General features: G+C 36.6%; 2 protein-coding genes across 3 annotated transcripts; one reads left to right on the top strand and one right to left on the bottom strand.

The window, feature by feature from the left end:
* The first annotated feature begins 337 nt into the window (after nucleotides 1-337).
* LOC129893832 (auxin-responsive protein SAUR32-like) lies at nucleotides 338-916 on the top strand. The gene has a single exon (XM_055969249.1). It carries the CDS (start codon nucleotides 338-340, stop codon nucleotides 914-916), a length of 579 nt encoding a protein of 192 aa, XP_055825224.1.
* A 2,060-nt stretch (nucleotides 917-2,976) lies between these two features.
* On the bottom strand, nucleotides 2,977-26,304 carry LOC129896978 (uncharacterized). Of its 2 annotated transcripts, none has more exons than XM_055972982.1 (15): nucleotides 25,962-26,304; nucleotides 25,787-25,842; nucleotides 24,248-24,285; nucleotides 15,551-15,638; nucleotides 14,197-14,302; nucleotides 14,031-14,101; nucleotides 13,777-13,846; nucleotides 13,302-13,364; nucleotides 11,369-11,440; nucleotides 11,178-11,279; nucleotides 10,757-10,831; nucleotides 7,638-7,754; nucleotides 7,083-7,199; nucleotides 6,308-6,364; nucleotides 2,977-3,388 (listed from the first exon to the last, which is right to left on the bottom strand). In XM_055972982.1, exons 1-15 carry the CDS (start codon nucleotides 26,226-26,228, stop codon nucleotides 3,320-3,322), a joined length of 1,368 nt encoding a protein of 455 aa, XP_055828957.1. In that variant the 5' UTR covers nucleotides 26,229-26,304; the 3' UTR covers nucleotides 2,977-3,319. The 2 variants fall into 2 exon arrangements, with proteins under 2 accessions (XP_055828957.1, XP_055828958.1); XM_055972983.1 differs by having other exon boundaries at nucleotides 2,977-3,376; nucleotides 25,962-26,289.
* Between the last annotated feature and the right edge of the window lie 984 nt (nucleotides 26,305-27,288).

The following is a 27,288-nucleotide window of genomic DNA, read 5'->3' as shown; positions in this document are numbered from 1 at the left end:
AACAACTTACGCTATATATTAACCCTTCAATTCATTCTATGTACTGTATAATACTATAATATAACACGCAGTTAATAACATTCATTATATTGTAACTTGTACGGAAGAGAGGGTTAGTAATTTGATAATGACGGTGGTAATTATATATAATTAGAGAGAGAGAGAGAGAGAGAGTAGCTACTCCGATCCTTTTCTTTTAGGTTGATTAATCTAATTATTGAGACTGGTAATAATTAATGATGATTGTGAAGGTACCGTACCTTATAGGCAACACTTGATTATTAATTAACTACCTATATATATAGATGATATTGCAGGTAAGCTCTAACTCATGATGATGAATATGGAGAATAATATTCCATCAAACAATCTTGTTAGGTCTAGTAATAAGATCAGACAAATAGTTAGGCTTCAGCAGCTGCTCAAGAAATGGAAGAAGATTGCAGCTGCATCCCCCTCTTCTACTCACCTTCAACGCAATAATAGCATCAATAAATTCCTCAAGAAAACCCTTTCATTTTCAGACAAGGATCACAAGGAGGACAACATTAATAATAATGTGCATGTGGTTCCCAAAGGGTGCCTTGCAGTACTATGTGTTGGCAAGGAAGGGGAAGAGAAGAGATTCGTGATCCCAATGAGCTACTTGGCCCACCATTCATTTCAACTCCTCTTGAGAGAAGCTGAAGAAGAGTTTGGTTTTCAACAACAGGGAATACTCAAGGTTCCTTGTCAAGTCTCCCTCTTTCAAAACATTCTCAAAACCATACAATATGAGACCCCACTCCCACCACCTTCTAAACAACCAAATCATGATGATATTAATAATGATGATAATATCATTCACAACGTCGGCTGCTGCTCTCCAGAAAATCACCAACAACACATTATGCCTCCTCAAATGTGCACTACTTGACCATCTATATATTATCTTATATTAATTGTACTGCTTTTCTTATTCATTAACTACCAAAAAAGGCAAAAGTGTTGTTTTTCGATCTTCATCTCAAGTTAAGTATGTCTCAGGCATGCATGCATGTTGAACATGTTTCATAATGCATCACTCCTTTCTCTTCTCGCAACTTGCTTATTTCATTCTCTTTACCTCTCCCGACACTAATGTGGGACTTTTAGGTCTCTCTGTGTGGGTGTTTTTTTTTTCTTTCTAAATCAGCTCTAGCTATTTTTCAACTGTTAATTAATTGTCACATAGTTTATTTATTTCTATTATGTATTTTCTTTTTTCAGCTTAACACATAATGCCAATTTATCCCCAACTTTGCATTTTTTTGACTTGTCCATTAACTTCAATGACGACTTGTTCTAACTATTTATTTCAACTGTATATTTTTTCAAGCCAAATAAAATGAGTTCCGACAAAAAATTAAATAGTTAGTCTAAGTGAAATAAGTGTTTTAGTAGCAAACAAAGTTCCAGCGGTATCAATTCTTATTATATCTTGTTTACACTTTATTATGACCATATCTTAAAATTGGCTAAAATCTCATATTATTAGTCAAATAATAATTATATTAATCACATGAAAAACAATTTCATAATTTTGTTACTCAAACTATTCTTTCCTGGAGGAGGTAGTAACAAACTATTTTTTTATTAACAGATAGAGATGTTATTTAATAGTGTTGGTTAGCCGCGTTAATGGAGTAAATTGATAGATAAATATTAGTTGAAATTAATAAATGATGAGTGTTTTTATAAAATATAAAACATTGGGTAATTTTTAAAATTTTAAAATTTTCCAACTATTAAAACTTGGCCCAAATACTATTGTTTTTTAGAACTTGACAACATGAGATGCTTGCCAAATATATTTGTCAAGTAATAACAAGTTATATGGCCAAACACTAATTCCCAATTTTTTTTCAAAAATATTTGAGGGCAAACGGCACCTTAGGATAGAGATAGTGAGGCGGGGAATAAAGACGATCAAATAGTCAAGTTCAAGATGATAATTAAGACTACTAATAATAGAGGATAATTAATATTCCCTCTATTCCATATTAGTTAAATTTCTAAAGTAATGCGCATATATTAAAAAATATTTAAAGATAAAATTTGAATCTTATTTTCCTCTATTACCCTTTTGTTTAATCAACATCATAAAGATAATTAAATGTGAAATCATAAATACAAGTAGTCTTTTATTGGAGTATAACTTTGTAAGTAATGTAGTTACTCCTAGGAAATTACAAAACTCCATTAATGGAAAAGGGTAAACATGGAAAAGTTTCAAATATTTTTTTTGAACTTTGAACAATTCAATTATTTTGAAAAATAAAAAAGCTTTAGAAATTCAGTTAATATGAAATAGTGAGTACTCTTTTGCTTTCTTCCATTTTGTTTATTTCATTTTGCCCATCACATCACCACTGCCCTCAGGTCCGTTTGATACAAAATACAATGTTAACACTTAACAGGCTACATAAATAAGCCCGCAACTCATGCAATTTTTGAGTGACAATGATAACATAGTTTATGCGAAAATCTCTGTTAAATAAAAGTATTTTATAACAAAATATCCTTAATTAGGTAGATTCATAATGTTCACTTGAATTAGTAATCAATTGCTTTTTTGACAATCTGCCTCAAGTAAGCCACCTCAATCCTACCGTCAAAAAGCCGTCCATATACCCTACCGTCAAAAAAACGTCCATATAGTATAGGAGAGCTCTTTCACTTTCATTTCAAAATCTGATTCGCTTTCGGCTATAATTTGGACCTTTCGCCTATACTTAGAAGTGGATTCGAACCACTGACACAAGGATTTTCAGTCCTTTAATCTAACTAAGCTACCTGAACCACTTTTCTAAAGTTTGTTTTCTTTGTCGAATAGCGCCCTACCTTATCACTTGACTAGTAAGGGAAAAGCCCTTTGCTGAGTCAATAACATTAACTTCATGGATCACCTAAGGAGTCTGCTGAGTGCTGACCTAGCGTATATCATAAAAAAGCAACTGAGTAATAAGAGAAAATGGAATAAAGGTAATTCCAACCTCAGTGTACACTGAATGTCAAACAGAGCGCTTTTTAACCGACGTGCCACATTAATCAAAAAGAAATATCCTATGTGTACACAACTAGTATATCTTGAATATGCATCCAGTAGCACCCAACTATTAGTAATGAAGTAGATGTTGGAAACTGTCATCCATTACTACTTCTCAGTTGCAGAAGAATCTCATAATTCATAAATTCGCGACCTACTGAACTTTTCTCTGATGCTGGACAATTCAAGCTACTGTTTGATCCATCTCAATAGTGTAACAGCCAGGGTGATCAAAGGACTATTCAGGGGAAATCATTTTGAATACTTATCAACAAGCGCCTTAGCGTTCTCTGGTGCAAAGAATCTTGCCTGCGACATCAACTGTCATGTTAGAAGATAAATTATATAAATCCAAGTTTTAAAGGGGAAATTCTTACAAAATTTCAAAAGCTATTGCAGGTGTAATTTTTAGGTTAAGAGAGAATTTTGACAAGTTAGAATTCTGTCTCCAATACCAATTAGGCAAGCATGCCGATATCACAGAAAGATCATATAAACTTGTAGCATAACTTGGATGTTGAATATCTTGTCATCAAAACACACTGTACTAGTGTCGGATCCTCAAACTGCAGTTTTAGAAGATGCGACATAGGTGCGGACATTTTGGAGAATTCGAGCAGCATAGGTAGAAACATACAGGGCCTATCATGACACTGCCGTTTTGGAACCTATGCATTGTCAATAACTAAATTGTATATGGGATAAAGAGCACAGCTAAACTAATATGAAGCAAAGGGCGGTCATGGAAAAACCAAAATATGAAGCATGTGATTTTCAGAGATGGAAACAAGATCCTAGTGATCCTGATTACATAGTTAGTCCCTTTGCTAGTTTATCCTAACTAGGTTTTACAATTCACCCTTCCAAGATACCTTTTCAAAGTGCAATTTATTGATTAGGAGGAAACATGTCAGTAGTAAGTGCAGGGTACGGCACATGATGTGAATCACCTGGGCCTGATGTTGGACACGAACGATGATGATAAGCCAAGAGTAGTCATGTAGTGGCTGGTGATGTAGAAGTAATCCTAGATTCCTCAAAAGTAAATACATGTAAGACCTCAGCCATATTAGAAGATGTAAATTAAGGCCGAGACGAAAAAAATATGACATCGGCTGACATAAGATACCGATGAAGATCAGGTGAGTAGCAACAATACCAACTTTGAATCCAAGAATAACCACGAAAGACATTTGAGAGCACGAGGGCCTAATTTATCTTTCCCAGGGCTAAGTTATGAACAAAACATGTTCTCCCATAGACACGAGGGGAAAGAGAGTATAGAGGTGACTGAACATAAATTATTTAGAAGTACTAATTGATTTTTAAGTCCCTATCATTTTGGGACGGCCATGCTTAGCAACTGGACAGGCTTTGGTTGATGTCGAGGGGGAGCTCCGATTCAGGTTGAACAATGAAGAGGTAATCTTCAATTTGTGCAGATTCATGAAGCATCCCAAAGACATGAGTGTCATCTCTGTTATTGGCACTGTTGTTGTAGTAGAGGCTGACATTGCAGAACAGTTTGTGGTTGAAACATTGACAGGCATGATCATGAACTTTGTCAGGGAGATTTTGAGGAGACAGTGAATGCTTTGACGGGCATGGGTTCCTACACTTTTGCACCGAAAAGGCCTGATCTTGATCTAAAGAACAAGGAGTCTCCACCAGCAAAGAAATCTATGATCTATCAACAAGCCAGCAGTCTTAGAGTTCAAGCCTCTTCCTTCTCACTTGAGGTATGCATATCTTGGTCAAACGAGACTCAAATCTGATAGTGCATCAGTGCTTTTGGTTCTGAGAGTGCATAGAAGAGCTCTGGGCTGGTCTATAGCTGACATCATCGGTATTCCTCCGGGTATTCGCACGCATAAGATCAAGTTGGAGGAACATTATATTCCTGGGCTTGTCAAAGCATGTGATACAGAGATATGGAGGCATTTTGAGGAGACATGAACTGCCTCCGACCCCTATTATTGGATTAAGCTGTTTGACGTATGGGGTATTGACTTCACGACCCTTTCGTGAGATGGACAGAAGTATATCTTGGTGGATGTTGACTACGTGTCAAAATGGATGGAGGCAGTAGCTCTCCCAAACAATGAAGGAAGGAGTGTCAACGCTTTCTTGAAAAAGAACATCTTCAGCAGGTTTGACACTCCACAAGCTATTATAAGTCCTGGAGGAAAGGGGCGGGTTGCATTTCTGCAACTGACTGTTTAGTTTGTTGCTTAAGAAGTATGGGGTGAAGCACAGGGTTGTTACTCTCTATCATCCGCAAACAAGTGGACAGGTGGAAGTGTCCAATCGTGAGATCAAGAGCATCGTGTCCAAAACAGTGAATGCAAACAGGACGGATTAGTCACGGAAGCTAGACGATGCACTATGGGTGTACAAGACTGCATATAAGACTTCAATTGGGATGTCTCCTTATCAATTGGTGTTTGGAGAAGCGTGTCATCTAACCCTGAGGCTTGAGCACAAATCTCTTTAGGCACTGAATAAGTTGAACTTGAATTGGGAACAAACCTCTAACTAAAGGTTTGGATGAACTGGATGAGTTCAGGTTGAGAGCTTAAGAGAGCTCGTCGCTCTGCAAAGCCCGGATGAAGCACTATCATGACAAGCAGATACTCCCAAGGGAGTTCAGACAGGGAGATTGGGTCTTGTTGTTCAACTCAAGATTCCATTTGTTCCTTGGAAAGTTGAGGTCCAAGTGGTCAGGACCATTTAAAGTGACTCAAGTATTCCCTCATGGAGCCAGTGAACTCGAGTACAAAGACGATAAAAGGTTCAAAGTAAATGGCAAGAGGATAAAGAACTATTTGGGGGTACTTGATGAAGTGTAGTTGATAGAGGTGATTTACCTCGATGAGACATGAAGTAACACATCATAACTTGTACACACCAGCTAGAGGAGAATGTTAGAATAAGAATAGGAATAGAATTGTATATAGTGTCCTAAATGGAAAAGGATTGTAATATGGTGTCTACAAATAGAGCTCAGTGTAATAATGTAGAATACACAATTCAATAATATTTTTCTCCATTATTTCTCACAATGGCTATGAGAATGCAAAACCAAAAATCTTCACAATAGAAGGGTGAACCATTTATCATATCTGGGAAGTACTAATACACCATAACTAATGACCAACAATATAGAAGGAAGCATTTATCATGGTGTCAACTTGTGGGAAGGGTGTCTGAGACCGTTCATAAAGCGATTCATATACTCACTTGTATAAACATCCGCTTAGCATCACCAACATTTCCGTTCTCTTTCAAAATAATACCCTGCACAAATCGAGATGAAGAAATCTATAAACTTACAATAAAAACATCAAAATTCAAAAAATAATCATCATGTCATGAATTTTTTTCCTATTCTACAAGATATTATACTCCCTCTGTCCCAATTTATGTGGTACATTTCGTTTTTTGAGAGTCAAACAATTTAAGTTTGACCGGAATTTGTGCATGAAATCTTCAAATTTTTTGAATTGAAATTTATAAATTTGTAAACTATGTAAAAAATATTATAAGTCCCAATAATTGACAATTCAAAAAATTTGAAAGATATATGAAAAATTTACAGTCAAATATAGACTTAATGACTAATATTCATTTACACTACTTTGATATTATGATGAGAAATAACAATTTATTCCGTCACAAGGTAGGGGTAAGGCTGCGTACACACAATCCTCCCCCAGACCACACTTGTGTGATTACACTGGGTATAGAGTTGTTGTTGCCACACTTCACACTAATCTTTGAATCTTATCTCTACTATCTCCACATTAAAACTAAGCTTTGCAAGATTAGGAACTCTAATATTTGTTTTGTAATTAAACTTAAAAATTACACAACTAAGATTAATAGTTGCACAAAACACAAATTTTGGATCGTCCACAATGTTCTCCAAAATTTTGTAGACCATTTAATGCGCAAATTTTAAGCGGAAAAAATGCAAATAACCATCGCTGTAAAATATGGACCAGATGGAAAGAACCTTCGCTAAGTAACCCCTAAAGTCATCAGGATAGGTAGAAATGAGTTGATTATATACAGACACGGCATCGCTGACATGGCCCCATTCTGAGTATGCTTTTCCAAGAAGCAGGTCAACCTGAAAAGGGAGTAGAAAAGGAACAAAAAGCAACTGCGCAATGAGTGCATTCATTCAAGCAAGAGAGTGCTACAATCCTTGCATTGTTAACTAGAGTTTTACTATTGTTTTTAATTTTTGCTATTCCTTTCACTCTCTTACATTTGCTCCTATGTTCAGATCCATGTGGTTATCCTTTTATTAATGAAGAAAGTTTTACAGGCTATCAGATGAGTTAGTGGAAACATGATACAGCCTAACAATTATTTCCTACAGGGTTCAGTGTAAAAGTGTCAACAAATCTAAGTTTCAAAGCGAAGTTATATTTTGAGATAAAATTTACATGTTTAAACTAGATAAAAATTATTACTAATTACAATTTCAAGAAAATATTGTTTACTCAATTGTACCAAACACATCAGGACCGAGGGAGTATCAGAATTGACATGCTAAACTTACTTGAATTGGGTCTACCTCTGACTTTGATTTCATTTCACTGTTCTTGGTTCCATCATTGCTACCAATAGTTTTTTCTTCTTTCAGACTTTTGCGTGATGCCAAAAGCATTTGAACAGCCTAAAAAAGATAGATATCCATATCAAGTCCACATATTGAAATGACCGCATAAAGGATTTCAGTTTTAATTATGTTATTATAGCAAAAAAGATGATAAATGCCCATTTGCTTATCATGCTTGCAGAAGGGTGCTTTGCAATCTTAGACATGACTGAATGATAGAGAAACTCGATAAAAGAAGATCATCTGGCACAATGGTGTTATCACCTTTTATGTCATAAAGTTTTCTGACTATGAACCAATGAAAGAGATACCAACATTGCAGATATGTCAACCCAGTATGAATTTTGCTGGCATGGATGAATGCTCGCAAGGTTCTTCATTTCATTCAGGGTGGGTGATGGGGGTAAGGTGAACTTTTGGGGACAGGTGGTGTGGGTACAAGACTTTGAGACTTATATGTCTACATAGATAAAAATTTCATGCCAAAAGGAGATGCCAATCCAACGTTTGTGGAGACTACAAGGAGGAGAACTGTAGTGGGATTTGAGGTTTAGGAGGAACTTGCAAGACTGAGTGGTGAAAGAATTTCAGCATTTGCTTCACAATCAACAGATTTCATAAGATAGTCATGATGTATGGAGATGGGAGGATAAGGAATGCGGTGTCTTTTCTGTTAAGTTCTATTATGAGAAGCTTTTGGTTAAGGAGGAGCCAACCTTTCCATACATTTTGTTTTGGATCCCTAGGGTACTGACTATCGAGAAAAGCGTATTTTTCACTTAGTTAGCTTTGAGAGAGGTGATTTTGATAGCAGAGAATTTGAGAAAGATTACTTATGTTAGTTGGTGCCTCTTGTGTAAATAGACTCAGGGAAAGATGTGAATAACCTCCTATTACAAACGTCTTATTTGTGGTGGTTATTATTGAGGTCGTTTGGTCTTGAGTGGGTGATGTCGGGCATTGTGAAAGAAACTATGTTTAGTTGGGCTTTCAGAAGACGAAAAAGAATATGAAGGGAATGGGATGTTCCACCTCTATCATTAATGTGGATTGTTTGGACAAGAGGAACATGAGAGATTTTGATGGTGTAGAAAGATCTTGTTCACTTGAGGAGTGGAGTAGCCTCTTTTCTCTTATTTACTTTCAGTGCACCTACAAGGTTCCTTTATGTGTAGAAGATTGGATGTATTTCGTAGAAAACCATGTCTTTTGTAAGGTTGACTACTTTTTGGGGTACCATTTGTATACAGCTAAGTTTCTCGGACTCGAGCGTCCAATGTAGAACCATTTAGTTATCCCCTTCATCCCAATTTATGTGACACTGTTTTACTATGTACGGAATTTAAGAAAAAAAGGAAGACTTTTGAAACTTGTGGTTTAATACAATTCTTAGACATTTGTGTGACTTATAAATAATCCCATTAAGGGTAGAATAATAGTTTTATCATTATATAGTTTCTAAATAAAAAAGACAACATTCTTTTTGGGACATACTAAAAAGAAAAATGTGCCACATAAATGGGGACAAAGGGAGTATTAAGTTACAACAACGTTGAGTAACATTCAACATCTTTACCGTTTTCAATGAATCTTTCACATTCAATTTTACTCTTATGTTGAAAAAATTCAGTGAATGTTATTCGGATATACGTCACCTTATTCTTTTGTCAATGAATGTTAGCTAGTAAAGTGAAATAGTTACCAACAAAGTTGGCAAGTCGACATACAAGAATCAATAGGATCACTGAGTAGGCTTAGAAATGAAAATATTATTTAAAGCAACCTACTCTAAAACTAAAGAACGGTTATATAATCAGATTTAAAAGTGAGCAAACTGGCATTGTGAAACTAATAGATTTTACTTAGCTTTAAACATCAAACTCATCACAAATTAGTGTAGTCAAAGGCGCGCTTTAAGCACGCTTAAGCCCTGAAGAGAGGCTCAAAACGTGTTGAGTGCTTCGCCTCGCTTTGTGTGAGCTTTAGTGTCGTCATCAAGGTTCTAAGGAAAACTTTTCAAGCCAATGAGCCTCTTCTAAAGAAGTGACACTAAACAATCGATATTTCACTTAATCATAGTTTTGTTTCAACTTCTTTGGTCATATATTTGTCATTCATGTTTAAAATTATTAGTCTTGGACTAAACATATATATTAGTAATATTTTTGCCCCTTCCATGCTTTATTTGAGCTTTGCGCTTAAAGCCCAACAGACCATAGAGCTTTTTTGTGCTTTTCACCATTGATAACACTGTTACAAATAGAGAGAGTAGGGTTGGGGGAGGGGGGAGTTGAATTGTCAAAATGTCAAAACTTCAAAATGCAATAACATGTTCCCCAATAAGCTCCAAATATAGTATCCCATATTAAGTATCATTCTTTCACACATTATAAGTTGCTGAAATTTGGTCAACTTTAAGAGATCACACCAATCCTCTTAACTGATTTCAGGTGCCTTATGTTATATGCACTCTTACATGTATATGGATCCGATACGAATAAATATACTTTGTTGTATATTTTGAAGGATCCATGAGAAGCACCAAATATGTATGTCATATCCAATTTCAACAAGGTGCATCAAGACAAATGAAGAGTCAGTGTAACAGAGCAGTGCTAAAAGGTGCATCAAGACAAATAAAGAGTCCATGAAAGATAGCAGGTGCCAGAGGAGAAAAAAGTTTATAAATATCATACCCTTGGCGAAAGGCTAACATATCTAAGGCAGTTTACATATTCAATTTCACATAGTATCTTTTACACAAATGATCTATACACATTTCGACAGTGTTTACTCAATCTCAATGAATAATATTCACTTATCCATACTCCTAGGACTCACTTTTCTACTTATGAGTGGTTACAATGGTAAATATGGATACCCTTTTCTGCTTCAATTCCAACAAAGGCAACATCTTCATATTTTTATCAGAACTCATAAACTATTAAACTTTCAAAAAAGTGATTAACTAAAACAAAGAAATTGAGAATCATTTCCTGTCTTGTAGTGCAGGCAATGGAACAATTTAAAAAGAGGAAATAGCAGATTGACCAACCAACCTCATCTGGCTTCCTCGTGGCAATCAGTGCTTTTGTAAGGCCACGTAGAACTTCAAAATCAATAGTTCTGGATACCTGTAGGAGCATCCTAACAGGTTATTCGAGTTTGTGTAAGTGCTGAGAAAACTTAATCTAAGAGCAAGAGGTGAAGAATCTCTAATAAACATTTTGTTTGTGGGATTTGGTATGGTCTACTAACATGAAAAAACTGATATATATAAATCCGTTAACTTTCAGGGTAGGAAGATGCTTAGATTCCTTGGTAAACTATTTGCAAATTAGCATTCATCCACACAAGCGAGCTACAAAAGAATGAAGAATATGAGGTTTCGAAAGAGGTACGCACTATAAACAATGATAACTATTTAAAGTAATAAAGTATACCAGAATAGGCATATTATCCAGCTTATAAGCTACTGACCATGGAAGACATTCTAAAAGCAGCAGCACTTCCTTCATAATCCTTCAGTCCATATTTGACTTCTCCAAGCAAACGGTAAACATCAGGGTCACTTGGTTTTTTCTGCATTTGCAAACAGGTGATTTCGTGATATTCATATGGACATAGAACAATTTCTTGATAGGCAAAAAATACATCAGCCAAAAGAAAACCTTAATCAATTCCTCAAGAAGGGAAGAGGCTCGATTGTACTCCCCCAGTTCTGCTAAGGTCACAGCAGCTCCCTGAAATCCATTAGAAAAACTTGCACAGTTGCAGAGTGAAAATTAAAAAGAGGTGGTTTTGGATTGGATGACATCAAAAACCACACATTCTACAAGTGAAGGGTGTTAGAATAGGAATAGAAACAAGAATAATATATGCAATCCTACTAAAAAAATAGGAATATGAATAGGAATAATATATAGAATCCTACTTGGAAAAGGATTATAATGTAGTGTCCTAGTTGGGAAGAGAGTCTCAATGTAATAATGTAGAGACACAATTCAATAATATTCTTCTCCAATATTTCTCACATGATATCAGTGCCTCTACGATCTTGGTAGAAAATCAAAGAGTTTCCACTACCGGTGGACGGCTATTACCCATATATGCCACCCGTCTGGCAAATGATTATTAGCAAAAGTTAGGTCATGGTGTATCTTTCCGGTGACTACTTTCTCATATTTAATTTGCATAGTACCGTACATTTTTCGGACTACTTTTTCATACTGAGTTGCATAGCACCGTACCATCTTTCTAGTAACTACTTTCTTATATCTAATTTGCGTAACATAGTGCATCTTTCCGGGATCAATTTTCTCGTATAGTATTTGTGTAGCACCGTACCATCTTTTCGGTGACTACTTTCTCATATCCAATTTGTGTAGTACCGTGTCATCTTTCCAGTGACTGCTTTTCACATATCCAATTTGCATAGCACCGTGCCATCTTTCTGGTGACTACTTTCTTATTTGTATAGGGTCGTGCCATCATTCCAACCCTACCCATATAGTTTTTATTTTCCAGTGCCATCATTCCGACCCTACCCATATATCTCTTTCTCAGATTGTGACCACTTTCAGCCATCAAATCCTATACTCTAAACGCATGAGCATGTTCTGGCCAGTTTTTTCAGTGCCTTCTGTTTAATATCGACTCATCTATTGATTCCAAGACGATCCATATATTTTATACTGGATTTTGAGCACTTTCCGGCGACTGCTGCACTGTGAAGAAGTCTACATGGAGCAACCACCTAGTTTTGTTCAGGTGGAGTTTAGTAGCCTTGTATGCCGATATACTGGTCACTCTATGGACTGAAACAGTCTTCTAGATCTTGGTTTGGAAAATTCAGCACAGTAATTCAAGAGTTTGGCATGACTTATAGTGGAGCTGATCATTATGTGTTTTACAACATTCTGCATCAAATGCATCAAATCCAGTATTTCATGAAAAGACTAAGCACATTGAAATTGACTGTCAATTTTGTGAAGTCAAGTGACCAACTTGCAAATATCTTCACCAAGTCCCTCACCGATCCTCGTATTAATTACATCTATAACAAGCTAGATACATATGACTTATATGCACCAGCTAGAGGGGAGTGTTAGAATATGAATAGAAACAAGAAAAGTATATACAATCTTACTAGGAATAGGAATAGGAATAATATATAGAATCCTACTTGGAAAAGGATTACAGTGTCCTAGTTGAGGAGTTTAGTGTCTATAAATAGGGTGTTAATGTAATAATGTAGAGATACAATTCAATAGTATTCTTCTCCAATATTTTTCAAGAAGGGGACTAATCTAAAGGTTCCAAAATCTGATAAAAGCTAACATAGTTGCTTTTCATATCGCAACTCAATCTTAAAGTAAAGAGAGCAACAGTAATGATGTGTGAGGTATGTTTAAGTTGCAAAAAGGTTTTGCCTCCTTAAGCAATAAGATTAATTTCTAGACCCCGAGCATAAGTTTATGCAACTCTAAGGAGGCTAAATTTAAGTAGGTATGCTCTTGATGAGAGAATAGAGAAATTCTGAAACTGTAAGCATAGGATTACAAACAAAGAAATCTTAAATTACATCATAGACAAATAACTCACTTCAAGGGAGATGGGATCCTCTGGTGATGAAGCCAGTGTAGCCTCAAATTGCTGAAGCGTCTTCTGCAAAAGCATCAAATCTGATGACATTTCAACAATATATAGGGCACCCGTGAATTCTTCACTTATACAAAATTGAGTGAATTTAACATATTGCTAATAGTTTTCTTTTCTAAAAAGCTTCTATATGTAGAAATTGCTAGAATAGCACATTTTATATCCTAAATATTCATTTAACTCCATATGGACCTGTTTCATGCTTTCATATCAGAGAGAAGTTGGGCTTACTGACTAGCAATGAAAACTACAGATGCAAGTACATTAGATAAAGAGATGATAGGGATTGGCAATAGGTGCTTCACCAATCTTGCCTCTTTCTGCAGCAACTTTCAACTGAACTCAAAAGCATGTTTAACCTTCCTTATAGTTGCACACTATAAAAATATTAATTTCAGTGTGACGGAAAACAATTTACCAGGAGGTTAGCTCTCTCATCTTCAGCAATTCTCTTACCCTTGCTGGCAATCTCCTCAGTGGGACTAACACTGGACCAATGGCCTCATTAGGATATATTGAAAACAAAAAGGGAAAAAAATAAATAGAAATAAGCAACAAACAAATCATGAAACGTTGTAACCTCTGGATAGAGTAGAAAAGAAAACCAGGGCGGAAATGATGAGATCTATTTGATAACAAATAGCCAGCATAACTGGAAGCACCAGAATCTACCTTCCAGAGGGAAGAAAGTCACCGAGTGCAAATACGAGTCCAAATACAATAACAGCTGCTCCAACTCCAATCTATTAAATTAGGAATAAATCTTATTAGTGACCATATGAAGAAATTAAATCAACTGGATCAATATGGGTATGTGTCACCTCCATTATAGTACTACCTTGGTACCCAGTCCGATTGTAGTACTTCTGGACTCAACCGGAGCATCATAGTCAATTGCTCCATTTGCTTTCTCTTCCTCTGTTTTCTTCTGCTGAAGCGCCGACCTACCAGTTAGTGAAATCTTAGTCAATGAAACATATTTTCATCGATGAAGAAGAAAAGAGAAAAAAAGATAATTTCATCAAAAAATTAGCTACATAGCTCCCAAAGATGGAAACAAGAAGTCCAAGAAGTAAGAAACTAGACATCAATAGTTGACACAACATAGATTTAACATGCCTACATTGTCAAAGCAGCTTACTTTATCCAAGAACCAAAAATATCCCAAAATAGTCTAGAACATAAACTCAGAAGTTGAAATTGCACAAAGTTTGCCTTGCAACCAGATGTTCAATAATTGATCGTGGCACTTGTTACCAGTGATTATTCATTCAATCCCTTGTTTGGAATGCAAAATGTTGGTGACACTTGTAGTAAGCATGATCAAGTAGTTCCAAGGTTGTTTTTCATACTAGGTCATTAAGTAGTGATGGCCACTACCAGCTGATGGATTGGACAACACTGTTGACAGAATCTCTCCTAATCTATGTACGTATTACTTCCTCCTTTTTATTCGGGTGGTTGAGGGTGGTTAGGGAGAGAGTTTCAATTTGAATCACATTGACATGACCCTAGATAGGAAGGTATGGAGATCGAGGATTAGGGTAGAAGGGTAGTAGGTAGCTGCGTGTTGTAGTACTTTTATGTAGGAGAGGCAAAGGGCTAGTCTTCTCGTCTCATCTTTCTCCTTAATTAGTAAATCTTATCTAGTATTTGCCTAGTATCTTATTCACTGTTTTTACTACTACTTGTTACTTCATTTTCTTTGTTTATCTTGCTAATTTTGGGGTTGCTATTTCCTTTATATTCTGGTCTGATTACACTTCTTCTGAGCCGGGGTCTATAGGAAACATCCTCTCTACCCACAAAAGTAGGGGGTAAGGTCTGCGTACATCAGACCTTCCCCAAACCCCACTTTTGGGAGTACACTAGTATGTTTTCATTGTTGTGACTATCCACATATGAGATGATATGATGAAGAATAGAAACGAGGGCTACTTGCATGTATATGAAGTCTAATGAGTACACCACATACAATGATGAAAAATCATCTCTTTCATCTGCTTTTGTGCGTCATCAAATTTTGGACTTCAATACAATATGAACAGATAATTGGCTCAATAAGAAAATTTAAAACGACAAGTTAGTACAATCATACAACAAAAATTAATTTTATAAGGAAGATAGCTACTGCAGATAAGCATAAATAATAAAACCAGCAGGAAAGAAACCATTCTAAAAAGTAGTAGCACCTTTTTACTGCTTGCAACCGTTCCTCAAACTGGAGATCTGACCCCACACTTTTTGACTTTCTGACATCATTCGTAGAGTTCAGTGCGTCTGCATGATAATGAGCCTTAGATTGTATATTCTACAACATCTATTACTCAGAAGTCAGACCTCACTTTAAACAAGAGATAACAGGGGAAAAAACCTTTAAGAGACCACTTAGTATGATAGCAGAAGAATGTAGTCACACATTTTGAATTAGAAATAAGCTTCCAAAGCATATGTATTTTAGCCAGAAGAATCAACTTTACAATCCAAAAGAATGTGTGATTTCAAATAATTTGGACAAGTGGGGACGAGGCAAGGAATCAAAAGAAAAATTCGGAAGGGAAAACTAGAAAACATAAACAAACACCAATCATACAACACTACGAAACTGCTGCACATCTGAGCTCTTGTACATATAAAACAACAAATTGTAAATGTTGCTAACACAACTGGCAAGAAAAACATCGGAATACTTGATTGCAATGTTTATTAAGCATTCAACAGGAATAAATCGGATCCAATCCAAACAGTAATCTATTAACATATTCAGGGGTTCAAAGTGTATTTCCAGAAGATTCAACTAAGTGTCGGAAACACATCAAGCAATCATGTACTCGAGCAATATATCACAGCTTAAACCATAATGATTGTTTTTATTTATATTGTTAGTTTCGTGGAACAAAAAAAATTCTTCAAGCCAGCTTTATCTCATGGTTCAAAAACAATTTACCAGAACATTGGAACCACAAATGACCTACTTTAACTAGCATGGAGATGACAGGAAGAAAAATCAAAGATACTACTTTTATCTAGAATGGAAATTCATTAATAGGAGAGTCCTTAGGCTACAAGACTACATATTCTTCACAAAGGCTAGAGGGGTTCGACCCTCGACTACCTTCCTCCCGAGAGCATACAGCTCTACGATTTGTCTCCCAACATGTCGTGTCTCTTGTTTAAGAACACGTTTGGTCTTCTTCAAAGAAAACTATCTATAAAAAAATCCAGAGTTCTCCTTATAAGCTAATCTCCTCTTCAAAGATCTTACAATTTTCACAAGAAGTTCTCTTCAAAAAATCTCCAATTTCTATCTTCCTAAGGATCCACATAAAGGCTAGTGGAGCAACATCTCATGCATTTTCGCTTTTCTTCCTTCTACTGAGGGTCTAACCTAATAACGCCCTTGTTGGAGTTTATAAGTTTAACTTCAACTCTAGAAACAGAAATAAAGGCAAGAAGAAGAAAAGAAATATTTGCTGGAAAGATGATTTTTCATTGAACTGAAATGGTGTTAAATACAGGAAAAATGTAACAACTAGAGCCTATATTTCAGCAACTACTTTGCACATGATCCCATGATAAATAAACTACTTAAAATAACAGCTAACTCCTACAAAACATAAAGTAAGTTGAACTACTGAAGATGGCTAAAAAGCTGGAGAAAATCTAGCAACTTCTGTTTGACTAGTTACTGCAGTAACTGAGGCAATTAATCAACACTCCTCCTTGCTTCAGTTGCTGCAAATTCCAAGTCTTTCCCTGAGAAATTCGAATCTGCTCCTTGGCAAGGCTTTGGTAAAAACATCCGCCAATTGAAGATCCGTCTTGCAATACTTTAACTCAACAAATCCTTCTTTCTGTGCATCTCTGTAAAAGAATAATTTGATGTTGAAATGCTTGGTTTTCCCACGAAAAACAGGATTATTTGAGATAACAATAGCTGCTTGATTATCCACAAACACCTCTGTGCACTTTGTTTGCTTTAAATTCATATCAAGTAGCACCTTTCTAAGCCATAAGGCTTGCTTTGCAGCAGCTGTTGCTGCAATGAACTCAGCTTCAGCCATAGATTGTGCAACAATCTCTTGCTTTTTAGAACACCAAGAAAATACCCCTGAACTAAGATAAAAACAATAACCCGAAATGCTCTTCATGTCATCGGAAGAGCCACCCCAGTCACTATCGGAATACCCCTGCAACACGTACTTCTGATTTGCAGAGAACTTGATACCAAAACTCAATGTTCCTTTAACATATCTTATCACCCTTTAAGCTGCTTTAAAATGAGTGGCAGTTGCACAATTACTGAATCTAGATAGAAGACTTACAACATATAAAATGTCGGGTCTAGTTGTTGTAAGATACACGAGGCATCCAACCAAACTCCGGTAAAGAGTCTCATTCACATTTTCAACTTCATCATTTTTGCTCAACTTCTCCTTCTGACACATTGGAGTAGTTGTCTCTTTGCAATTTTTCATTTTGAACTTTTTCAAAATATCTTTTGCATACTTCTTTTGACAGATGAACACTTCAATTTGCTCTTGCTTGATTTCCATTCCCAGAAAATACACTATTTCTCCCAAATCCGTCATCTCAAAAGTCTGCTGCATATCTTTTTAAATTTCTTAACAAGTTCATCATTGCTTCTAGTAACCAGCAGATCATCTACATATAGTGAAATAACAATAAAATTAATTTCATCGCCTTTAATGTAGAAAGTAACTTCACTAAGGCATTTTCTAAAACCCAGCTGTACCAAATGCTCATCAATCCTGTTGTGCCAAGCTCTGGGCGCCTGCTTTAGTCCATACAAAGCTTTTTTAAGCTGATACACTTCATCTTCATGCCCTTTTACTGCAAATCTTTCAGGCTGCTCAACATAAATTTCCTCATCAAGAAAGTTGTCACAACCCAAACTAGGGCATAGATGTGATACGGCGATTAGGATTCCCGAGGAAACCCCAACCAAGCATCTTAGCACATCATAAGCATACATAAGGTAACAAATAAGTGGAAACTCATAAAAGTCCAAGAAGATGTAGCATAACTAGAGAGAATCAAGACAACATAGACTCCTAACACATTTATCCAACATGCCTATACTTGACTACATAGGCGGGACTAGGACATGTTCCTAGCTCACCCTCAAGAAAGTAATAACATGACATAGGATAGTCTCAAAACATCAACATAGTCTAAAAATGACAATAAGAGAAGGAATGACTCGGTTTGCCCTCGAAGCATGAGGACTCACCACAAACTCTTCAAATGGATCGCCGACTAGCCACAAGAATAAGATGGAGCATCCGTCCCTACATTGTGATATAATGTAGGGAATAAAGTATGTGTTAGTACGTTTGAATGTACTAAGTATGTATGCAATGCAATGCATAATTAAAACCATGTTGTGCAAATGACCATTTCAAATAGCATGATAAGAGAAGTAATGAAATCATACGTAGGCATAAGAAAGGTCAAAGCACTTTAAACCATAAGAGTATCATATCAAAGTAAAGGATAGGAGTAGTCTTTTTAAAACATCATAAGGACCATACATATGTGGGATATAACCATAACCGACATTAAGACCATGCGAGCTATTTGGATCCAGAAAAAAATAATATATATATATATAAACAAACAATCATTGCATTTGAAAAAGAATAAAAAACACATTCAGGAAAAAATACCCTCTTAGAAGTTGACTCCAAGGCAAGGCTGCGTACAATAGACCCTTGTGGTCAGGCCCTTCTCCGGACCCCGCGCATAGCGGGAGCTTTAGTGCACCGGGCTGCCCTTTTTTTTTTCCCTCCCACGCACCTAAAAGGAAGTGCATTCACGCCCTTTGCTACATCAACATCTAGAGAGGTTGAGACTATCAAATTACCAAGTTCAAGGGGATAATTAGGCCAATGCAATGTTTAGGGGTGCATTGAATAAAACTTGACAAAAAAAATTTTTTGGGAGGGGGGGGGGCTTGATCTATTCTGCCAACTTTCACTGTTTTGGGCATTATCCAAGAAACTCCAAACCACTGTAGCCTGTCCCACCATAATCTCATGGCAAAGACACAATGAATGAGAAGATGATCCTCTTCTTCCCCCGCCTTCTAACACATGTAACACCAATTGACACAAACAACCTTCTGCTTTCTAAAATTTTCCCCCGTCAAAATCACCCCTCTAGTAAGCTACCCACGAGAAAAAGCACACCTTCCTCGGCACCTGTGGTATCCAAATTGCATCACATGGAAATACACCCTCCTCCCTGATTAGAAGTTTCTCATAGAAAGATTTAATGGAGAAAACTCCATTATCCCCCAAACCCCACCACGGAACATAAGATTTATCCACCGGATTTATTTGCATGTGAAGGAGGGCCATCAACCTTTGGAGCTCGGTCACCTCCCAATCGTAGAAATGTCTTCTAAATCTCAAACCCCAAAAAGCCTCTTCATCATGTGTCTCCCTGATTTCTTAGACTGTCAAATCTCCTCGGCATGTCATTCTATACAAAATCTGAAAATTATCTTTCAGTAAGATATCCCCATACTAGCTATGTCCCCAAAAAATAACTCTTCTCATGTTTCCAACCTTGAATGAGATATTTATGCTGAAATAATCCCCATCCCTTCATTATATTCCTCCATAAACCACACCCAAAAGGTGTAGTGACATCTCTAGTTCCATCCCCCCTTTCATTACCCCCATATTTATCAACTATCACCCCTCTCCAAAAGTCTTACCTCCATCCCGAATCACCAAAGCCATTTGCCCAACTTTGTTAAAATCGCCAAATCTTTAATTTTGAGACCTCTTCATTTTTTAGGAGATGTGACAGTCTTCCGCTGCACCAAATGAAATTTCTTTGCTCCATCCACCCATCCGAAAGAAAATTTCTTTGTAGCCTCTCCACTTTTCTAGTGACCAAAGTTTGATCTTGAAACAAAGACATGAAGTAGGTGGGAATACTCGATAAAGTACTCTTGATAAGCACCTCTTTCTTGCGTTAGGACAAATATATTTTGTATCACCCTACTAATCTCTTCTCACCCCTCTAAAGAACCGGATTCCACACACTAACATCTTTGCACAAAGCTCCTAGCGGTAATCCAAGATAGGTAGTCGGAAGAGCCCCCGCTCTGTAGTTCAACTCTTAAGCGGTCACCCCAATGTCAACCACCTCTCTGACTGGAAATATCTCACTTACTTAGGTTAATTTTAAGGCCTGACACCACCTAGAATCAAGTAAGCACTTGACCTAAATGATCCAGTTAGTTCGTATCTGCATCACAAAAACAAAAGTATCATCTGCAACAAAAGTGGGAAACTGAAACTGTCCCAACACCCGCAATCGTTGCATTAAATCCCTTTAAGTAACCTTCCCTGACACGTTTGTCCATCATTCTGCTCAAAGCTTCCATAACTAGAATGAACAAACTCGGAGATAAAAAATCCCTTGTCTCGGGACCTGGAACTTCCAAAAAACCTGCATGGATTGCCATCCACTATAACTGAATACCTCACTTAAGAAATGCAAAATCTGATCCATCTTCTTCATTTTTCCCCAAATCCCATCTGAATCATGATGAAATTTAGGAAACTCCAATTTACATGATCATAGGCCTTCTAAAAATCAAGTTGCACAACACACCTGACACTCCTTGCATTCTCCTAAACTTCACCACTTCATTTACCACCAGAGTTGCATCCAAAATCTGTCGACCCTCCACAAAAGCATTTTGCAAAGTAGACACAATCTCATCCAGCACTTAGAAATGATCTAATAAATGCTTCCCACCAAACTAATAGGTCTATAATCCTTCATGAATGAAGCTCCCTTGCATTTAGGGATAATGACAACAAACGAAGCATTCAAACTCTTTTCAAATTCACCACTCTCCTGAAATTCAGCAATAGTATCCATCACATCAGATTTGACCGTATTCCAAAAGTACTGGAAAAAAGCCAAAGAGAAACCATCAGGCCCTAGAGCTTTGTCACCCACACAACCCTCCACCGCCCTTTTCACTTCTCCCTCCGCAATTTCCCTCTATAGCCACTCACACTCCTCCCCACCAATATGAATGAACCCTAACCCCACTCAAAGCTTTTTCAGAATTGTCATCACCCACTTCGGCCAGCCATTTTGCTCAGTTATTCTCGAATATTTCTATAGGGTGGTCTAGGACTCCAAACAAGTGAAACATATATGACTCAAGTTTTAGCAAAAGCAAATTAAAGATGATAAGAAAATGTAAGTCTTTTCGAGCATTTGAATGAAAAAACTGCATTTTCTAAAAAAATTAATACAACAACAACAACAACAACAAACCCAGTATAATCCCACAATGTGGGGTCTGGGGAGGGTAGAGTATACGCAGACCTAACCCCTACCTTGAAAGGTAGGGCGGATGTTTCCGAAAGATCCTCGGCTTTAAGAGAGGAAAACAAGATAAAAAGTCAGATAAGGACAAGCATATCGAAAACAAGATGAAAACAAGGAATAGCAAAAAAAATGAGAAAGTCATGATAGAGTGGTACGGAAAGAAAGATGCATTAACTACTATAAATAAATAAGATAAGATAAATAAGATAGTCAAAGTGCAACGGAGCCACAACTATAAACAATAATACAATGCATAAATCAACAATAAACAATGAGCAGAACTACAACTACTATGGTGCAAAGGATGAATCACCTAGCCTTTTATCCTAATTTGAGTCCTCCACAAAGGAAATTATAGTGCGCTAAAGTGCCTACTAATAGGGTAGAATACCATGACTATGTACTAGCCTTCTACCCTAATGTGGGTCCTCCACACGCTCCTATCTAAGGTCATGTCCTCGGTACGCTGTAACTGTGTCATGTCTTGTCTAATCACCTCTCCCCAATATTTCTTCGGCCTACCCCTATCTCTTCTGAATCCATCCATAGCCAACCTCCCACACCTCCTCACTGGGGCATCTGTGTCTCTCCTTTTCATATGCCCAAACCATCTAAGTCGCATTTTCCGCTTCTTGTCTTCCACCGATGCAACTCTTACCTTATCCCGAATAGCCTCATTTATAATCCTGTCACTCTTGGTATGCCCACACATCCATCTTAACATTCTCATCTAGGCTACTTTCATCTTTTGAACGTAAGACCTTAATTGGCCAACACTCCACCCCATATAACATAGTTGGTCTAACAACCACTTTGTAGAACTTGCCCTTAAGTTGTGGTGGCACCTTCTTGTCACAGAGCACCCCGGAAGCAAGCCTCCATTTCATCCACCCTGCACCAATATGATGTGTGACATTGTCGTCAATCTCCCCGCTGCCTTGCATGATAGACTCCAGGTACTTGAAACTACTTTTCTTTTGGATGGCCTGGCCACCAAGCCTAACTTCCGCGCCAACCTCCTGAGGTGTCTCACTGAACTTGCACTCTAAGTATTCTGTCTTGGTCCTACTCAGCTTAAACCCTTTAGACTCCAGGGTGTCTCCAATCCTCCAGCTTAGCGTTAACTCCGCTACGAGTCTCATCGATCAGAACTATGTCGTCCGCAAAAAGCATACACCATGGCACCTCACCTTGAATTTGTCGCGTCAATCCATCCATCACCCAGGCAAATAAAAACGGACTAAGGGCTGATCCTTGATGTAACCCTATCACAACTGGGAAGTGCTCTGAGTCTCCTCCTACTGTCCTTACCCTGATTTTGGCACCCTCATACATATCCTTGATCACTCTAATGTACGCCCCTGGTACACCTTTAGCCTCCAAACATCTCCATAGTATTTCTCGTGGAACTTTATCGTAAGCCTTCTAAAAAAATTAATACTCAAGTGAAACATATAAGACTCAATTTTTAGCAAAAGCAAATTAAAGATGATAAGAAAATGTAAGCCTTTTCGAGCATTTTAATGACAAAACTGCATTTTCTAAAAAAATTAATACTTAAAAGTATCATAATTAAAAGATGAATCACTATTCCATAGTTGTAAAGAAAGAGAAGAGTTTGTTGAATTGCAGATTCACATTATAGGTATACTACATAATGTCAAATTGTAGAATATAAAAATTAAGGAAAAACATGAGCTGAATATCTAAAAGAGGACTAGTTTACTATTAAAGCACTATAAGGGTTTCAAGGGATAAGATACTATTAGCCATTAATATTTCTCCTCAAGCTATTGGGTGTAAACCTCCAGATGTTTTGTAGGTTCATAGAGATTAAAGAACACATTTACCCAATGCAAATGAAAATCTGATTCTCATGTGTCAGCTTTATAGAGCTTAGATCTTCAAAGCCTAGCTCCCCCGAGATATTCTTTGACCACAACCAACCACTACTACATGTGCAGTTGCTCTATTTTCTTTCACCACTTAATCTTCTAATCTCACATTGTCCTATCCAGAAATAGCATACCACATGTAAAATAAAGCAATTTTAGAGACCCAAGTCCTATCAGGGCTAGAGTTTTACATCCGTATTCCATCAGATCATATCTTTCATTACCGGTATTCTTGAAAGTTGAAAATCAATTATGTCAGAAATGTTTCTCATGATGTGACTCAAACTCCATGTATCAGTTGTTGCATAGATCGTGAAAGTAAAATGATAAATCTAAGGTATACTCGTCTGTGTCAATACATACCTAGTTTCATTTACATTTTTATGTTTTCAAAAAGAGTTTTGGCATGCCTTGTTTTAGGTTTGAAAGTTCCCAATGTATAACATTCGTTTAATGCTAAATATTTTGATGCATCCAATAATTTATAAATCTAATCAAACAAACTTTTCTATTTTCTCTAAATTATAAATCAGTAAACCACAGGTACAAACAAAAAGTTACCCAACTACACACTACACAGCATGCAAGGTAGGGTGGTTTACTAACGATTAAGGATGTCGTCGGACTGTGGGGTAGATGAATTCCTGCAAGAGTAAACAAAAGCTTTAGATAATAACTACAATAAGCTGACTTCATGCACTATTTACATCAACATGCAGTTCTAGACAACACTAAGGTACAAGTTCAGAGAATAATACACACAATTTCTAAAGCACTAGGAGATGAGAGAAGGGAAAATAAATGTGAAACTTCTTCCTTATATCATGTATCATTCAAATTAAATTAATATCTCCCACTTCAAATGACCATTCTATATCGCCACTTAAGTTAGGTCTTCACGTACATACTGTTGTATATTTGGACTTTATTCTTACAAAAATACAAGACCACTAGAAAAGTCCATTGCACCAGATAAGAAACAAAGATCACATTATCCTTGTAAATTCCTACATTGCCTGCTTGCACATATTTGGAAATTTCTTTGTATGAAGCAATTATAACCGGGCCACCAATGATTTTTCAGTTTCTTTTTCTGATGAAGTATGATATTTCGTTAAAGGTGTGAAGAGTCCCACATTGATGGTTTAAGGGATGGGTCAATCCGGTGGATAAACCTGATGCTCTGTGGTGAGGTTTGGGGAATTATGAAGTTTTCTCTGTTAAATATTTCTATGAGAAACTTCTAATCAGGGAGGAGGGTGTGTTTCCATGAGATGCAATTTGGATAGTGCATGTGCCGAGGAAGGTGTGTTTATTCTCTTGGCTAGCAACTAGAGAGGTGATTTCGACGGTGGAAAATCATAGAAAGCGAAAGGTTAGACACCCTAGGCTTCACTAGAAATAGTTTACTTGGGAAGAGAACACTATAAGGCATACCACCAGCAAGCATGACAAATGACATACCATTAATCAGAAATCAAGTCATAGAAACCGCATCGACTCAAAACTGCTTAGAAACCTTAGTTTGGAATAATAGTGTCCCGGTTGTCTCAAGTAGATGTTTGTTCTTCCTCTCAACAACTATATTTTGAGAAGGTGTATCAACAGAAGATGAATAATGGAGATTCTCATGTTCTCACATAGGACTAAAAATGATTCTAACATGTATTCTTTAGCATAATCACTCCTTAATTTTAAAAAATAATATTAAATTGAGTTCTAACTTCAGCACAAAATTGGAAAAATGTTTCAAATTGATGAGATATTTGTTCCATCTCCTTCACAAGATTGCAAAAAAATTAAAGCAAACAGCTTTAGCGATATGACATTTTTTTATGAAAAAAAAACATATGACTACACTAAGCAAATGGAGAAATTCCTCTTCCGAAAACAAGACACATCAACTTGTTCTTTCAACTTTCAAGAACAAAACATTGGACAAGGAAGAGAGTTTTGGAGAAAGGTTGCAAAGAGAAAATATTTGCTGCAAAAGTCTAAATACTTTCAAAATGCAAGACCAATTGTATTTAAATAGACAAGAGTAGTTATTGGTGGTTACGAAGTTACATAAGGATACATCCTTTCATTCAAGACAACTTCTAGTTTAAAACAAGAAGTTCCACAGAGGAAGAAAGAGAAGCATACCTTTGCGGACGCACTGTGCCCTTGGCCTGCCTTCTGGCAGTTGCGGAATTCTTGCCCTGAATTTAAGTAGCAAACAAAATTACAAGGGTGAAATCAATCGGGTCTGAGATAAGTATCATACAAATGAAATTTTAATGCACTGCAGAAGATAGAATCGAAAGATGATAAGCAATACCTTGTTAGTGTTGCCGTCAGTCGGACCGAAACCACGACGTGAATTCGAATCGGTAGAGCAGCATAGACAATTCAGAGCTCCATACTTGGACTTGGTGGGGTGCTGAAAATGATGATTGCTCCGGCTTTTACTTTTACCAGAAGGAAAAGAGAATGTTCGAGTATATACACTGCAAGCGTCGGGCAAAGATCGAGACTTAGGAGCAAACAACATTTGCGGCTGCCGAAGAATAGTAAAGTGAGTCGTTGCTGTTGTTGCAACGTCCATTAGATAAGGTCTGCCGTTCTCTACAATTCATTCGTACCGGACGCTACAAATCTTTCGTGTGGGACCGTTAACTGTTTGAAGCCGGTAAGTTAAAAGGTCATCTATCTTTCTTTTTTGGGGGTTTGTTTGAACTTTTCAAAAATGTCAAAAACACATCTTGTAATATTTTGATTTTTAAATTTTCCTTTTGGATTATCATGTGTTTATTTTTTTTATATTTGAATTATTATCAACTATTATTTGAATAAAGGTTGAGGTTTTGAGTTGGGAACAACGAATGACAAATAATTTAAAAGGCAAGATATAACAGTCAACATTCATAAGATTCATCAAAACAACATACCTTACATGATCATCTTTTTAATAAACTTGACAATAGAGGAGAAATAAAAAAATTAAGTATAAACACAAAAGTAAAAGATATCAAAGATTCATAGATATAATACATTTAATTGCCTAGTTGCTGAAGATTTGACAAAACAAAACACTACTTAAAACATATATAATAAATATTTTTAAAAGTCACGACCCACGGGCTTACCTCTGAGGCTCGAAGGTTAAGTCTATGAGCTGGGTTAAAAAGACTCGTTCCTAAATAGGCTGAAAAATTTAGCCCAAGCTCACTTAATTCAAAAATTAGATTGGGCTGGCCCTATGGGTCAATCCCATTTTGACATCTCTAGGGGTAGCCCAACTTTTTTCTTTTAACTTATAAGTTAAAAAATGCTTATAAGTTTTTTTAGATAAGCTAAGCCAAATAGACCAAATTATTTTTTGGGCTCATTTTAAGCAACAAATGACTTTAAGTTGGCCGGTCAAACACTCAAAAAAATTAAAATGTCACGATCCGAATCTGGATCATGATGGCATCTACTATAACCCCCGTGCATGTTACACCCCAGAAAATATTTTTCTTACTATGGCTATAGATGGCTTAACCGTGAGCTGCGGTGGATCCCACATAATGAAATTTTTATAAAAAGAACATATGATAATTTATATGGATAATATATGTAAAAAGTTAAACACAACTCAAAGAGGACCATTGAGCCAAATCCAA

The sequence above is a fragment of the Solanum dulcamara genome, chromosome 7 (assembly GCF_947179165.1).
Source record: "Solanum dulcamara chromosome 7, daSolDulc1.2, whole genome shotgun sequence".
NCBI classification, from domain to species: domain Eukaryota; kingdom Viridiplantae; phylum Streptophyta; class Magnoliopsida; order Solanales; family Solanaceae; genus Solanum; species Solanum dulcamara.
This window is presented reverse-complemented; position numbering and strand designations above follow the sequence as displayed.

Coding starts and splice junctions, on each gene's coding strand:
- LOC129893832 (XM_055969249.1), top strand. CDS start 338: ATGAATATGGAGAATAATATTCCATCAAACAATCTTGTTAGGTCTAGT.
- LOC129896978 (XM_055972982.1), bottom strand. CDS start 26,228: ATGGACGTTGCAACAACAGCAACGACTCACTTTACTATTCTTCGGCAG. Junction 15,639..24,247: donor GTCCGACGACATCCTTAATC/GTTAGTAAACCA, acceptor ATTATCATGCAG/ACGCACTGAACTCTACGAAT. Junction 6,365..7,082: donor TTAGGGGTTACTTAGCGAAG/GTTCTTTCCATC, acceptor CGATTTGTGCAG/GGTATTATTTTGAAAGAGAA.